The 17,578-nt window shown below is 41.4% G+C and overlaps 1 protein-coding gene across 7 annotated transcripts in view; it reads right to left on the bottom strand.

Moving 5' to 3' along the window:
• The window catches only part of LUC7L (LUC7 like), a 34,965-nt gene extending 22,185 nt beyond the window's left edge, over positions 1–12,780 (bottom strand). For 2 of the 7 annotated variants that reach the window (XM_036279062.1, XM_036279059.1), the window contains exons 1-3: positions 12,618–12,780; positions 10,627–10,721; positions 6,614–6,712 (exon numbers count right to left, since the gene is read on the bottom strand). In XM_036279062.1, the coding sequence (XP_036134955.1) occupies positions 6,614–6,712; positions 10,627–10,721; positions 12,618–12,678 (255 nt within the window). In that variant the 5' untranslated portion in view covers positions 12,679–12,780. Of the gene's footprint in view, positions 1–6,613; positions 6,713–10,626; positions 11,776–12,070; positions 12,363–12,617 lie in introns of those variants that run through there. The other 5 variants (XM_036279065.1, XM_036279063.1, XM_036279061.1 and 2 more) reach the window with 5 other exon arrangements.
• Between the last annotated feature and the right edge of the window lie 4,798 nt (positions 12,781–17,578).

The raw sequence follows: 17,578 nt of genomic DNA, 5'->3' as shown, positions 1-17,578 counted from the left end.
TACTTTCAAATTTTCATTTCTGCCTACTATGTCAACAATTTGACTGGACCTAACAACTTTATATAACATAGAAATAATCGCTTAAAGAGTTTGGTATAGCCCTGGCCGGTTTGGCTCAGCGGTTAGAGCGTCGGCCTGTGGTCCAGAGAGACCCGGGTTCGGTTCCCGCTAAGGGCACATACCTTGGTTGCAGTTTGTCCCCGGCCCTGGTTGGGTTGTGCAGGTGGCAGCCACTCGATGTGTCCCTTTCACGTCGATGTTTCTCTCTCTCTCTCTCTCTCTCTCTCTCTCTCTCTCTCTCCCTCCCACTCTATCTGAACAAAGAATGGAAAAGGGTCCTTGGGTAAGGATAAGAAAAACAAACAAACAAAAAAAAGAGTTTGGTATATACTTATTCAAACTGTGTTAAAATGTAAACTGGTAGTTAACAAAATAGTCATGGGAATGTAAAGTACAGCACAGGGAATATAGCCAATAGCATTGTAATAACTATGTACAGTGCCAGGTGGGTACATGAAATATCAGGGGAACCACTTTGTAAAGTATATGATTGTCCAACCACTACTTTGTACACCTGAAATACAAGATAATATTGAATGTAAACTGTAATTCAAAAAATGACATTTTAAAAAAATGTATCTAAAAAGCATACAATTTTTATTCCAGCCAAACAGGTTTTGCAAGTTTCCTTTTTATATTTTTCATATCAATGTACATGTGTACATGTCTTCAAAGATCTACAGCTGTGCAGTATTTTACTCTATTTTAATACAACTATTTTAACCCCTCTAATAAATACATAGTTGGGACTTTTCAATTGCACTAATTCAAAATGATACAATAAACATCTTATGTCTTCTCATACATAGACAAATACTATTTTAGGATAATTTCTTACAAATTGCTTAGAGGCGACTCAAAGTCTATAAATATTTCAAATTTGTAAAAAGGGCTGATGAGTTCTTACAAAAGATCTACTAAAAATCAAATATCACTTACAAGCTCAACAACTAATTAAGAAATAAAATAGATTTTAATAGTAGTGCTACCTTCAGTAAAGAGAATTTTCCTTTAAACTTACTGCATCATGGCCCAGCTGGTGTTGCTCAGTGGATTGAGCGTCAGTCCCATGGACTGAGAGGTCCCAGTTCAACACCCAGTCATGGCACGTGCCTGGGGTTGCTGGCTCAATTCCCAGTGTGGAACATACAGGAGGCAGCTGATTGATGTTTCTCTCTCATATCAATGTTTCTCTCTCTCCCCCTTCCTCTCTCTAAAAAAGTCAATAAAAACATATTTAAAAAAATAACAAAGGTATATACAAATAAACAATTGCATCATGAATTAATAAATCGAGTTTTAAGAGCTTTTCTTTTCTAAAATAAACAAAAGGCGTGGGTGTCTTAGTATCATCTAGATGCAAAGCTTTCATGTTGCTCTGACTTTAACAACTTGTTCTGAAAAAACACCTCTGCATAATAAAAATGATTTAAAATATTAATTCAAATGCCTGCTATATTAAATATATTTGACCAAATGTTTTCAATATTTAAACAAATGTTGCCCAGCTAGTGTGGCTCAGTGGATTGAGTGTCAATCCCACAGACTGCAAGGTCCCAGTTCGATTCCCAGTTCAGGGCACATGCCCAGATAGCGGGTTCAATCCCCAATAGAGGGGTGCAGGAAGCAGCCGATTGATATTTCTTTCTCACATAGATGTTTCTCTTTCTCCCTCTCTGCCTCTCCCTACTTCTCTCTCTAAAAAAATCAATTAAAAACATCTTGGAAAAAAATAAATAAATAAATGTTATACTTTTTGTCAGCTGTCTCTGCAATATAACCTGGATTAAAAAAAACCTCCTAAACATCCCTGATTGATCTACTGAACAGAATCTGATTCTTCTCCCACCCAGCATCACATCATGCTGCTTCAATGAATTCTGGCAAACATTAAACTTACAGCACTTTCAGAGACTTTGGAGATAAATGTTTCACCCACCTCACAGAATTATTGCCAACAATAAAGAGATTCTACCAAAACATTTGGTGAGCTACACAAAGATAATTTAAGAAAAATCAGAACAATTCATGGCTCAGTGATGGTTCACAACTTGTGAAAATGAAATGTGTCTATCTGCCAATAGTGATAACACTGTAGCCCTTCCAGAAACCAACCTCAATATGGACACCTGGGTCTTGGCTGGTTTTGCTCAGTGGTTAGAGTGTCAGCCAGAGGACCAAAGGGTCGAGGGCTTCATTTCCCGCCCTGGTCTGGGAATGTTCGGGAGGCAACCAGTTGATGTGTCTCTCTCACATCAATGTTTCTCTTCCCCCACCTTCCCTCCCTCCCACTCTCTCTAAAATTTCAATGGGAAAAATATCCTCGGGTAAGGATGAACTAACAAACAAACAAACAAAATAGGACACTTGGAAGCTATTTGTCCCAAGCCTGGTACTTTGACAATACATGGACTACATGGTAGGCTGGGAGCCAAGTGGCAACAATTTACCAGGAGTCAGCAGCAGGTAAGCAATAGTGGATCCACTGACCACATCTGGCCAAAAAGCTCCTCATGTGTTCTGCTTAAAAAATCACAACTAGCCTCTCTGATAAATTGTTCATTCTGAATGGACATTCTTTGTAAGGTAAAAGTGACCTCAATAGATAGGCACTGGATGGCCAGTCACATGAAAAGGGGAAGCTTCTCATGTGAAGATTCAGAGCCTTCTAGGGCTCTGTAATCTGTAACAATGACTACATACTATTACCAAAAATAATTTTCATCAAATTAATTTAACAAATCTATATTTTGATAAAAAACTTTATTTTTTTTCTAAGTTTATTATGCAAAACTAAGGAAATAAGTTAATATACCTTGGTATTTTTTTTTTCTTTATTGATTTGAGGGAGAGAGGAAGTGAGAGGGAGAGGGAGATAGAAACATCAATGAGAGAGAACATCGAATGGCCGCCTCCTGCATGCCCCACACTGGGGATCAGGCCCACAGCCTGAGCATGTGTCCTGACCGGGAATCCAACTAGAGACTTCTTGGTGCATGGGTCGACGCTCAACCATTGAGCCACACCGGCCGGACTATACCTTGCTATTTTAAAGTCAGGCCACTTTTATTATTAAAGTAGCCAGACATATCCAAACACTACCTATATGTATAAATTAAAAATTTTAAAGGTAGGATAATTCTATGGCATGTGAATTATATCTAATGCCATTATTGTAAAAAAAAAAAAAATTTAAGGTTAACTCTCCTTCCCTGACACCCAGAGGTATCATACTGCTTAAAGCTTCATAAACCATCAGGACAGGACCATAGCTTGTATAACCAGTCCCCCATTAATAGTTTCACTATAGCTTTTCTTCCTATTGAAAAAAAGTTGCAACAACCATTTTTTCTACTTACTCATTTGCACAAATCTCTAAGATACCTTCCCAGTTGTGGAGTTCTGGGAGGAGCATACAATATATGTGCACTGGACATGCTGACAGTTCCTGACAGACTGCCCTTCTACAACACGGCTGCTCCAGGTCAGGAGGACCTCTTCCAAGTGTTCACAGCACAGGTTATCAAACATTTCAATATAAGCTTTCTAAAAAGTCAGTTATTTTTAAGGAGATGGGGGGAGGGGTAGGTACCTTGTTAAAAGAAAAAGCAGTTCCCGAATGTGGTCGATTTTCACACAGCACTAAAAGGTCTTTTGACCTGCTCTAGCTCTCAAACCAAGACAAGAGTGTTCATAATATCTTGGATTCCTCTAAAATTACTCTGCATATCTAAACATGTCAACAAGTGTAAAACACCCTCCTTTTTTGAAAAACACTATAACAAAACGCATCATAACAAAATTTTGCTTTTCCATTAACCTACCTAAGAGGTAATTTCAAATCAACATACACTAGACTACCTCAATCCTCTTTTCACAGCTATACATCATTCCATCATAAAGAGCCATGATCTAGCCAGTCCCTTACCAAGGTAATCTTCTTGGTTCCTGCTTTCTGCAGTTATAATGCTCTAAGAATATTCTGAAGTAAATGTATCTTTGTACATATGCAAGTGTAGCAGACATACTCTCACCACTGGCACTGGTGGAACATGTCTTCACACCTTGAGATGCTCAAATATCCAGGAAGTGTATCAGGATTACTTAACTCTCCATCTTTTTAGTTCTGAGTGAAGGTAAGCACCTGCCATAGGATTAAATGCCTGCTAGGAAATATCCTTTGACCATTTTCTATTGAGATATTGATACTATTCTTGTTAATCATGATGAATTTTATGTATAGCAGGTCCTCAAATAATATATCATTCAACATCCATGAGATGCTATTTTACTCTTGTTTATATCTACTATTAGCCTATGGTAAAATTGTTTGTTTTAATATCGTTTCACTTGAAGTCACAGAACCAACCAACGACATTAAGTGAAGATTTACTGTACAATGGAAACTAGCCCATCATCATATATACTACAAACATTTTGCTCATTTATTATTTTATGTATGGAAATTCTTCACATGATAATATCTTAACTTTTCATATAGACAAATACATCTACCTTTCTCTTACAGCTTCTATCTAGGCTTTGTAACATCTGAAGATGACAAAAACAAAATTCACTTTTTGGGAATTCAATTTGCTATTTTTCCAACTGGCTAATGCACAGTTTCCAACACTGTTCATTAACACCCAAGCTTCTCTACTCTTGACTGAACACACACCCTTCATAATAAACTGAACTACTATATATATTTCAGTCTCTTTCTGTAGTCTCAATTACTTCTATTTACCTATTCTCTGGCATTAAATTAATCAGGCCATTTAAAAAGTGCCCTGACCTCCTGATTTAGTAAAAATGCTAAGGTTTGTAATCCAAAAATCACATAACTAAAACTGAGATTTCAACCTATACATCTGTATACCTATGAGCTTCTGAAGCCTGATATCCCAAGGTAATGGTCTCTTTATTTAATCATTTTCAGGTTATTGAAGAATTAAAACTCATAATATAGAAAATTATCATTTCCAAGACCCATGTGTTAGTTGAGTTGTTGCTAAAGACATTTTTAATTAACTCAAAGATACAATGATGAGAGCACACTGTTATTAAAGAATGTATCTGAAAAAGAAATTCTTAATTTTAATCACTTTTTAAGACTACTGGTTTAAACAGGATTTACCCCAGCAACAATATATTCTCTAAAATGTCGCCCTGGCCAATTTGGCTCAGCAGTTTGAGCATCGGCCTGCGGACCAGAGCATCTTGGGTTCAATTCCTGATCAAAGACACATACCTGGGTTGCATGTTCCATCCCAGGCCTCAGTTGGGGTTGTGCAGGAGGCAACCAATCGACATGTTTCTCTCATATCGATGTTTCTCTCTCTCTCTAAAAATCAATGGAAAAATATCCTCGGGTGAGGATTAACAAAAATATATATAAAAAATAAATAAAATGTCCTTTGGTATAAAAATTCTTTCCTTGGGTTTTTTTTTCTCTGGGTTCCTTCCTAGTCTTCAACTCAGGAAAATTAATGGCACCAAACCCCTCCACTGACCTCTGGTCATACTAGTGTTGGAGGATTAGAGAAAAGAAAGAATTAAAACAAATGACTCTAACATCATGCATTCTCAATAGGGGAAGAGGTAAAACTAGTCCTAAGGGGTGGGGAAAAAATCTTAGTTATTACAGTGACTGTGGTGTGGAAAGAATCACAATACATAAACTGATATGTAGGGCACCTTTGGTATCATGGACATCAAGATATCCAGGAGGAGGACAAATTAGAAAAAGGTTTTTAAAAGGCTCCTTTGGGAGGCAATAATAAACAAAAGATGTGAAATGTCATTTTATAATCACTAAATTTCAAGAATTTAGCAGTCTGATAATAACAAGTACTGGTGAAGATGTATATATTGCTTCAGGGGTGTAAACTGATCCAGTCACTTTAACAAACAAGAGAGAAAAAGAAAAAAACATTACAGAATTATCTTGAAAGGATGACCGTGTGCATCCTTCACAAGCTTTCAATTCCTCTCCTAGGAATACAGCCTAGATAATAGAATATATCCTAGATAAATCTTTGTACACATACACCAAGAAGGTATTCCAGAATATTCATTATACTCTTCATAATAGCAAAAAATACCTAGAATCATCCCAACTGTCTATGAATAAAGAATGAATAGTTTGGGGAATACTCAATCAGCAATGGAAACAAACCATACCCAGCAAAATGGGTAAATAGAAACATAATATTGAACGGAAAAAAATAAAGTTATTAACAACTATCCACACTATGAAACCATTTTTATAAGCCTCAAAAACAAGCAAGGATAAACGTAATATCCAAGAAATCACAAAAATATGTAATAAAAATATTTTTAACAGAAATGATATATACAAAATGTAGAATAGTGTTAGGGACACACAAGCAGACACAAAATGGTACTAGCCATGTTCCAGCCCTCAGCTACAGTGATGGAATAATAGGTATCTATCTTGTTTGCTTCATAACTTACATATGTTGCATTATTCCTGTTAATTCAATATTTGGTTCTTCACCATAGGGACTAATTAACACCAAATAAAACTTACATCCAATTCAAAAAACAGGTCCCTTTCTTTACTTGCGATCTCATAATCTGCTCGGAGGGCCAAGTCGTGGATTTTGGTACATTCTCCTAAATCCATGCGCTGTAAGAAACAAACCAAAGTTTACACAAATACCCATTAGAAAGCACATGACCTAGTGTCTCAACTGTCACCAAAATAACCAATACTTTTTTGAATACTAAACTATGATAAGAAAATTAAGAAACAATATGGCTGAGAAGTCTTATTTTCCTTTTATCACCTTGACTATATGATACTCAGAACTGATGCATTTAATAGTGTAAAGGTTTTTATCTCTTTTATACCCAGAGATAATTGGACTAATAATGAAAAACACATTAATTACCTTTACCAATTTTATGTCTGCATCAGTCACAGAATATCAGAGAACAACAGAACTGAGGGTGGGGAATGGCAAGGAAAAGGCCAGAAAACATGTGTCTTGATAGCAACAAGTTTCTAGGCATTCCGTCTTGCAACCTTTACTACTTAAGATGCTCAAGTTGCAGAGACAAGGAAAGAGCAGATAGAAATCAGGTTTTGGCAATTAAAGCACAACCTAACACTTGGCTTTTGAGTAGCTCTTTGTATACCAAACGGAATAAAGGAGAATAGACTGATTCAGAGTCAAATGAATCCTCCAAACATTCTCCTAACCTGGTAAATGACCCTGGACATATAATTGGAGCAGTTGCCCCATTTGAGAAATAAAAGGCTCTTTTACTAAAACAAATAATCTGTGTAAGAGTAAGATTAGCCTGATGTACTATTATGTGTTGTAAGCACATACAGGCCAATTAGCACTGCATAGTTCTTATCTAAATCCTGAGTGCAAGATTCTGTACAGACACACATACCGCCTCTGACCATCTAAACAGCAACAGGGAGGTTTGTATGCTGAGGATCATGCTATCAAGTCACAGAGTGCAAGTTAACAAAACCCAACATCCAATGAGACACCTCTAAAGTCTAAGTCTAAGCTACTGAACAAAAGTACATGTTTACACAACTAGTAAAAAAAAAAAAAATCATGGAGCCCAAGAACTCCTTTAAGCTCAAACTGTGTTCAAAATGAGATCAAAATCTTCATAGGTTATAAAATTCTTCTAGGCAAATTAGAGAGACTCACAGTGCCTAGTTCTTGGGCTCTAACTCACAGAAGTTGTATGCCATGCTCAATAACAAAATATCCTTCAGTGTCACCAATACCGACAGTGGGCTGCCTAGTGTGGAGTTTATTTTCATTTTTACCAAAGATTGACTGCATTTAAATGCTAAAACTTCTTTTCTTCTTCATAATTCTTACTCTGAAGTCATATGCAGCTCATGCATATTGGTTGCATAGGGGATCTAGAGGTAGGGCAACAGTGGTTCTAGAAGTCAAAGTTGCAACTAGAATCACTGTCCCTGAAAAGCTCACTTTTGCTTCATTCACTCTTTTAAATATCAAATAAGATTCTTTAAAATATATAGTTTCCACAAATGAAACTGTACGATAGCTGAAAAATCAGTGGCAGCTATCAGAAATGCTTAAAAGCTAACAATGTCTCTGTTGCTCAAAAAAAAACTACCACCGCCTGGACGGTGTGGCTCACTGGTTGAGCGTCGACCCATGCACCAAGAGGTCGCTGGTTTGATTCCCAGTCAGAACACATGCCCAGGTTGTGCGCCCGATCCCCAGGGGGGACCTGCAGGAGGTGGCCAATCGATGTTCTTTCTCATCGATGTTTCTAGCTCTCTCTCCCTCCCCCTTCCTCTCTCTAAAATCAATAGAGAAAATAAAATATATATATAAAAAAAGGCTTGGTCAGTTTGGCTTAGCGGTTAGAGCGTCAGCCTGCAGACCAAAAAGTCACAGGTTTGATACCGGTCAAGGGCACATACTTCAGTTGCAGTTCGATTCCTGGCCCTGGTTGGGATCCTTTGGGAGGCAACTGATCGATATGTCTCTCTCACATTGATGTTTCTTCTCTCTCTCTCTCTCCCCCTCTCCCCCTCTTCCTCCCCTATCTGAAAATCAATGGAAAAATATCCTCGGGTGAGAATTAAAATAAAAAAACAAAACTGCAGGTTCAATTCCAGTCAAGGGCACGTACCTCAGTTGCGGTTTGTCCCCTGGCCCTGGTCAGAGTCATGGGTGTGTCTCTCAAATCAGTGTTTCTCTCTCTACCCCTCCCTCCCACTCTGTCTGAAAATAAATGGAAAAATATCCTCAGGTGAGGATTTTTTAAAAAAAGAAAAACTACCACCACCAGAAGCAAGCATTAAAACCATAACTACTGCCCAGCCAGTGTGGCTCAGTGGATTAAGCATTGTCCCACGGACTGAAAAGTCCCGGTTTGATTCCCAGTCAGGGCATATGCCCAGGTTGCGGGCCCAATACCCAGTGGGGGGCATGCAAGAGGCAGCCGATCGATGTTTCTCTCACACATGGATGTTTCTCTCTCCCTTCTTCTCTAAAAAAACTCAATACTAAACATATTTTTTTAAAAAACCTTAAGTACTACAAATTTTAAGTGCTACTTCCAATCTAAAAACTTCTAAATGTCAAGACAGTTTTGATATTAGGGAACCACAAATGAAGGAAAATTCACCACTGTCTTCCTTTGGGTGACAGCCTTCAAGCTAAAGCAAGCAGAGGATAGGCCCAGGTGCCATGGTTACTCTCCAAAAGTATCTTTTCAGCTTTTCCAAGAAGGCAGGGAAGTACTGGCCAATTCTCCTGGCAGCTAAACACCAAGCCGAGCTCAAACACCACACTCACTAGGTCCTTCCAAAATATTCCAAGTGGCTGTTAAATCAAGAATATCAGACTTTTTTTTTTTTTTTATCCTCACTCGAGGACATTTTTTGCTATTTTGTTCAGATAGAGTGGGAGGGGGAGAGAGAGAGAGAAACATCGATGTGAAAGGGACACATCGAGTGGTCGCCACCCACACGACCCAATCAGGGCCAGGGACAAACTGCAACCGAGGTATGTGCCCTTAGCGAGAACCGAACCCGGGTCTCTCCAGACTGCAGGCCATCACTCTAACCGCTGAGCCAAACCAGCCAGGGCCAGACTTTTTTTTTGTTTTTTTTTTTATCCTCACCCGAGGACATTTTTCCATTTTTTGTACAGATAGAGTGGGAGGGAGAGAGAGGAAGGGAGAGAGAGAGAAACATCGATGTGAAGGGACACATAGAGTGGCTGCCACCCGCACAACCAACCAGGGCCGGGGACAAACTGCAACCGAAGTACGTGCCCTTAGCGGGAACTGAACCCGGGTCTCTCCGGACCGCAGGCCGACGCTCTAACCGCTGAGCCAAACTGGCCAGGGCAGGGCCAGACTTTTTTTACTGTACAAACACCTGTGTTCTCCACCCTCTAGTGATCTCACACCGCTGACAGGAAAAGATACTAACGGCTCCTTCCAGAACCTTTGGAAAACAAAGTTCTTCCACTGAGATAAGTTATACCTTCCCAGCTATTTTACGCTTCCAAACTTACTAACCAATACTATATTTTCCTATTAAGCCCCAATAAAATTTTATTTTTTTTATTCTCACCTGAGAACATTTTTGCATTTATCTTCAAATAGAGCGGGAGGGAGAGAGGGGGAAGAGAAAGAGAGAAACACCGATGTGGGAGAAACACACTGAGTGGTCGCCACCCACACGACCCCAACTGGGGCCAAGGACAAACTGCAACCAAGGTACGTGCCCCTAGCAGGAACTGAACCCAGGACTCTGATCCGTGGGCCAACACTCTAACCGCTGAGCCAAACCGGCCAGGGCAAGCCTGGTAACTTTAGAAAGAGAATTACAACAGTAAAATATGTTCCACAATATAAAATCCCACCAAACTAACAGAACTTATCATTTGATGGGGCAATAAAGGTGATTTCTACCTAATAAAGAAAAACAGAACTCAACTTGGAAAACCTATACTGCCTACACAACACCCCAGTCTGAGTGTTCTGTGATGCCCCCCCCCCTTCTCCTCATGCACCTACCGTCCCAGCCAGGATGTCATGGGGGCAGCAGTCCAGAAGGTGACTCTTGCAGACTCGGTCATCTGTAAACTTCACCCTCTGTCTGGTTTCATCTCCTGAAATTTATTTGTGGTTTTAAATAAGACAATATCACGTTAAACACAAAAGTATATCTGGTACAAGTCGCTTGGATGATTTGCAGACTACCAAATACACTGAAAAGCTGATCTAGAGATATTTACAACTGGAGCAGAATACAGATGTTTTCTGATGCTAAATGTATCATAAAGAATCACACTTAATGAGATCTGACTCCATCATTGTGCCAAGAAGTCAAGGAATCAGAAGTAAAAGGCTGAGCACCAAAAGGCCATTAGCCCCACATATACATGTGGGAAATGAGATACCAAAACCCATGCTACTCTGAGGGCCACGAAATCACCACATATGACCTATAGCTGGCAGTTTCCACCAACAAAAGCTACTTATTAATCTAATTATTTGCTGTGGACAAATGTGTAGGCAGTATTTTGCCCAAAAATACAAGGAAAGCTTTCAAATTCTACCGCTGAAAAGTAATCTAGACCTAGTTTTCCTATCCCCTTTCACCCCCACCCTTAAAAAAGAGAGTTGGCACCTGGGAGTCACTGTTAACAAGACAATACTTAAAAAAAAAAAAAAAAATTTAAGAAAAAAAAGGCAGAAAGGAGCTAGGTTAGTCAATACACACTGTGAGTTCCAACATATACTGTACCCATCTGCATTCTTCAAGACCTCAGCTGCAGAATTTTATGCCCGCTGTTGAAAAGTTTTAAAGGAAAAGTTTTCTTGCCCAACCTGCAGTAAGGAAGTCAGGGGAATGATACATAAAAGAAAAAGCAAAGTGGAATGTGACAAATTTTAAAGCTAATCTGTGTATATGACACAGAGTTGTGTAATACTAAAGGAGGAATAAATTTTAGGATTTGCAAGCATCCAGGATTAATGTAGTGTCTTTTTATTGAAAATGCTTTCTTTCTAAACTACACTTTTAAAGATACTTGTGAAAAAAAGCAAACACTTTTTTGTTATAACAGCTTAGAAATTGGTTGTGACTCACGGCTCGATGAACATGAGGCTTTTCTGCAACTCCCTTGCAGATTGATGTAGGCAGGCAAAGATACACTGAACCTTTATAAATAAAATAGAGGGGCCACAATTGTTCAGTTTGTATGAAATAAAAATATGGGAAGCAATTCAAAAGCAACTCAATATACAAAGAAAGCTAAAAAGCACTTATTCACCTATGAAATATAGTGCGAAGAATTTGCACAGCCCTGAGAAATGTGCCAGTGTGAACTTACAACTTCATTACTTCAGTAGAAAAGAAAACACAAACCACAGCAGGTATATAGTTTTGCAAAGATGTAACCGAACCCTGAGACAACCACCATGATCTTGCACTCCTCCCTACAATACAACCTACCTAACGACTGACAAGCGCTGGCTACACAGAGCCTCTCCTGTGTGGTTGGGGAAGGGGTCTTGGAAAAACACTCGGCAGGAACCCACGTAAGAAAAGCTCAATTTACGGCTCTCCTTGCAATGGTACAGAACAAGAACGGCCGGGGTTCGAGACCCATCGGCTCCCTTGGGTGTCGCTTCTCCCAAGCTGCCGGCGACCTGGAGCCGAGCCCATAGTAACTCCAGCCTCTGGCCGACTCCCGGGTTGAAGAAGCTGCGGCGCTCGTCGGGCCGGGTTGTTAATGGCAGGACCGCAAATGGGGAAGGGGCCCCACCGACTGAGAGGGCTCGGAGGGAGGAACCCGCCGAAGATCAGTCGCCAGTGAGAGAACAGTCGGCCTCGATCGCCTGCCCGGCGAACCCGCTCAGACAAAGGCCTGACGCTTGCCGTCCGCGCGTGGGGGAGGGGAGAGCGCAGGCGCAGACAGTCGCGGCACCCGCTTCAGGCCGCCCGGCGGCCTCGCCTCACTCCCGCCCCACCCCTCGCCTGGCCGGCCGCCCCGACTCACCGTCCCGGGCCGTCCCCATGAGCTGGTCCAGCAGAGCCCGCATCTGCGCCTGGGCAGACATGGTGGCCGGCGGGGACGACAGGGACGTCTGCGACGAGTCCTCTCAAACCAGCGACGGCGGCGACGAATGCTGGTCGCGTCGCCTCGAGCCCACTCGGTTCTTCCCTTCGCCGGGGAAGCCGGGAGGAAATGCGTCAGCGCCTGCGTTTCGCCTACTGGGAAATGTAGTTTCTGGGCGGGTGAGTGTGGAACTCGGCTCTGGAGGAGACTGCGGCTGCGTGGTCCATGCAAGTTGTCCAAGGGGCGGAACCCGTCTCTACTCTGATTTAACTCTGGAGCCCCAAGACCTATATACTCTACAGAGGCTAACCTGCAATAAAACCAAAGAAATATAGACAAACTAAAACAACAAAATAAATCCTGTGGTTTTTTGCTAGCCAATTTCAAAATTAATGACAGTCTTTAACGTGGGCAGGAATCAGGAAGTCCTGTAGGGGGAGCTCTAACGCCCTATGTGGTGGTGGAAAGCCCTACAAGAAGAAGAGTTCTGTGGTTTTAACAGCCCTCCCACTTACACTGCCTTTTCCCCACTATAAAAGACCCTCTCTATTGCTTACCCCCAAACTTGCACCGGATTCACTATGGTGGCAAGAGCTGTATTGCAAACCTGTCTTTATTACCGAATAAATCTTTTTTTGCTGAAAGAATACCTGGCTGACTTTGTGGTCAACACATTTGAGGGCTCATCTAGGGTACAAAGAAGACCCCGGTAAGTTCTTGGCTGGTGAGCAAACAAGTGTGGCGCCCACAGAGCCAGCCATTGGAATTCCCTGTTTTTCTCCCCTTCTCAGAAGCTTAAGGGTAAGTTTTCTCCTGAGTCCACCTTGCATTTTACCTTGCATTTTAAAGCCCTCTGGGTTTTATTCGGAAATTGTTTAAAGGTGTTTTTTTTTCTTTTCTTTTTATATAAAAAGGCCTTGTTTGTGAGCTCTCCTTCCACACTTTGGCCTGATTCCCTAGGGGTTCAGTCAGTTTCTTGGGACTGTGGTAGTCTACAAGAATCAAGTCGTGCCCGGCTGGTGTGGCTCAGTGGTTGAGCTTCCACCCATGCACCAAGAGGTTGCTGGTTTGATTCCCAGTCAGGGCACATGCCCAGGTTGTGGGCCAAATCCCCAGTGGAGGCATGCAGGAGGCGGCCAATCAATATTCTCTCTAATTGATGTTTCTATCTCTCTCCCTCTCCCTTCCTCTCTCTCTCAAATCAATAAACAAAAATATTTTTTAAAAAGAATCAAGTTGTTTGTGCTGGCTGTCTGCCTAACTCTGTTTAGTGGAAATTGCTTCGTTTAGCCTCTTTCCCAAACAGGCCTGTTCTAATAGAACTACCTTGTTTCTCAGTCTGTGGCCTGATGCCCTCAAGTTGCATCTCTGAATCTACTGCTTCAACCTTAGGCCCTGACCTCTTTGGATCAGACTGTTTTTTTAATTTATTGATTTTTAGAGAGAGTGGAAAAGAGAGAGAAACATCGATTTGTTGTTCCACTTATTTATGCATTCATTGGTTGATTCTTGTATGTGTCCTGACCATGGAATCAAACCCGAAATCTTGATATATCAGGAGGATGCTCTAACCAACTGAACTGCCTGGCCAGGGCTGGATCATTCTAAATGGAACTGGCTGCTGTTAAGCCTGTAGGCTGCCCAAGCTTTTTAAGCTGTGTGAATTGCTTAGCCTGTTTGGGCCCTTGTTCTCGGGTATCTAAATATTTCCCTCCTACAGAGATCCCAGCCAAATTTATATTTTAAAACCATGGTCCCGCCCTGGCTGATGTGGCTCAGTTGATTGGGTGTAGTCCCATGCACCAAAAGGTTGCTGGTTTAATTCTCGGTCTGGACACATGCCAGGGTTGCAGGGGGTGTGCAGGAAGCAGTGATGATGTGCCCCCATATTGATGTTTTCCTTTCTCCCTCTCCCTTTCTGTCTCTAAAAATCAATGAAAAAGCCCTGGCCGGTTTGGCTCAGCGGTTAGAGCGTCGGCCTGTGGTCCCGAGAGACCCAGGTTCGGTTCCTGCTAAGGGCACGTACCTCAGTTGCAGTTTGTCCCCAGCCCTGGTTGGGTTGTGCGGGTGGCAACTACTCGATGTGTCCCTTTCACGTCGATGTTTCTCTCTCTCTCTTTCCCTCCCACTCTATCTGAACAAAATATCAAAAAATGTCCTCGGGTGAGGATTAAAAAAAAAAAAAAATCAATGAAAAAAATATTCTCAGGTGAGGATTAACAACAACAACAAAACAATTCATGTAGGCATTTCCATACCCTATGTCACTTGTGACAGCCCCACAGGAAACACTCTATGGTTTTAATAGCCCTCATTCCCCAACTTTCTCTTCCCCTCTGTAGAACTTCCTCTCCTTTGCTTACCCAGTTTGCTATGGCTGCACAAATGGAATTGCAATCCTTTCTTCTTTCCTGAATAAATTCTTTTTGCTGAAGGAATTCCTGGCTGACTTTTTGTTTGTGGTCAATGCCATGAAATCCTGAACATATTTAGCTACTCTCAGACTCAGTTTTTTTACATGTGGGAAATGGGGATTCTAGTGGTGCCTGTCATATGATTTGTGAATGTTAAGTCAAGCCTGGAATTAATGTTAGGTTCGTGATTACTGCTTTGTGATTGCACTGTGAGCTCATAATCTGCCATCCACCAAGGCTCTTCTAGTGCCAGCCATTGTCATGAGACTGACAATGAACTTTTTTTTTTTAAAGAATAGTTTATTGATTTTTTTAGAGAGAAAGGGAGAAGAGAAAAACATCTATGTGAGAGGGTAACATTGACCGGCTGCCTCCTGCAGGATCCCTACTGGAGACGAAGACTGCAACCTCTTGGTGCACAGGATGACACCCAATCAACTGTGAGCCACACGGACCAGGGTTGACAATGAACTCTTTTTTTTTTGGCACGTGCCCCTAGCAGGAACCAAACCTGGGACTCTGGTCCGCAGGCCAACGCTCCAACTGCTGAGCCAAACTGGCCAGGGCAACAATGAACTCTTGATATGGTACTCTCCTTTGAGTAGAGCAGCCCACTACTTGAAGGTGGATTGGTTACATTGGGTTCTTTCTACTCTAGGGGGACAGTGATTCATCCTTTTGGAACTGTCAACATATCCAGATGTATATTGGCTTTTCCTGACTACAGCGCCTCTACACCAGCCCACACATCCAAAGGCTTGCCAAATTTTGAGTTACTGACATGGAATCCTGCATAACACTGCCTCATATCAAGAGATCCATTTCATGGTAAAGAGGTCAAATATTTATTTCTATGTAGCAAGCCACTTAGAAACTCAATAGTGTGAAACAAAGGTGGTTTATTATTTCTTATGATTCTGTGGAATTCAGCCAGGGCTTAGCTGGGCCTATGCTCTTCAGCTCTGGGTGGTGTTGACTGGGTTCACAAAATTCTTTGTATGAAACAGAAGGTCCAAGAGGCTTCACTGACATGCCTGGCCCCTCTCTGGTGCTCCATGTGGCCCCTTTCTCTGTCATTCAGCAGTCAAGCCCAGACTGCTTCCTACTATGGCATCTGGCTGCCCCCCAGGGAGGGAGTGGAAACTGTCAGTCCTTTTAAGGCCTAGGCTCAAACCCCAGAACTTTACTCTTACCATTATCTGTCAAAGCAAGTCAAAAAGCCAATGCAGATTCTAGGGGTGGGGAAACAAATGCTACCTTTTGATGTCAGGAACAGCTTGTGTGTACAAAGATATGAAAAATTTCCAATAGCCATTTTTGAAGACTACTGAGGGAAGTCCCCAATAGCTAAAATACACAGGCTTTGGAATTAAGGGTGGGAAGCAGTACTGACATCTCATCATTGCTCTCATTGACTGCTTTGTAGAATTTGCCTTGCCCCACCCAGGGGCTTCCTGGTTGTCACTGAGGCCTGACATGAACACACATGTGCCACCCAGAAACACAAAGGAGTATTCTATGGGGCAAAATTTAAATTTGGACCAAATGGAGATGCAGTCAGGTGGACAAATTTGTGTCTCTTCCCATACACACTCCCAGTCCCTACTGGGTACCCTGATACACAGTAGTATTCCATTATCTTCTCTGGAGGCCAATTTAGGAAAGCAAGTAATCTAAAAGGCCTAATACCAAATAATGGCCTGTTCATTAACTTACCCTCGTTTGTGCTCCCTTCCTTCCTCCTCACTCCTTAGTCCCCTTTCCTATTTCCCTGTGACTGAAACCCTTTAATAGAGTAGCAGCACAAAAGCCGCTCTGTCAAGCTCTGCTTTTTGGGGATCCAAGTTAAAACATCAAGAGACCTGCACTAAAGGAATTTATAAAGGATGTGATTCAGAAAGAAAATTAAAGTAAATGACACTAAGACTTCTGGTTATCCAAATGGAAAAGAAAATGAAATACCTCCTTACCTCACACTAAGCAAAATCTATTCCAAACTGAATTGAAGACTTCAATGTTAAAATCAAAACTTTAAAACCATGATAAAAAATGTGGAAGAGTAACTTGGGGTAGGGTACGATTCCTTAAACAAGACACAAAAAATGCTAAGCATAAGAGATACATTTTTCTGCTAGGCCTGTGTGGCTCAGTAGTTGAACGTCAGAGTGTCGACCCACTCACCTAGAGGTCACCAGTTCAGTACCTGGTCAGGGCACTTGCCCAAGTTGTGGGCCGGATCCCCAGTAGGGGGCATGCAGGGGGCGGCCAATTGATGTTCTCTCTTATGGATGTTTCTATCTCTCCCTCTCCCTTCCTCTCTCAAAATTCTTCTATGTTAAAATAAAAACTTCTGTACATCAAAAAGGCTCCACAAAGTGAAACGACAAGACGCAAACAGAGATACTTTTACAATACAAATCATTCACAAAAATTTAATATCCAAAAAAGAGCGCTAAGAAACAGTAAGAAAAAAAACCATTCAATATA

This window comes from Molossus molossus, unplaced genomic scaffold (assembly GCF_014108415.1).
Source record: "Molossus molossus isolate mMolMol1 unplaced genomic scaffold, mMolMol1.p scaffold_m16_p_3, whole genome shotgun sequence".
Taxonomy (NCBI): Eukaryota; Metazoa; Chordata; class Mammalia; order Chiroptera; family Molossidae; genus Molossus; species Molossus molossus.
Note: the sequence above shows the minus strand (reverse complement) of the source record. Positions and strands in the feature narration are given on the sequence as shown.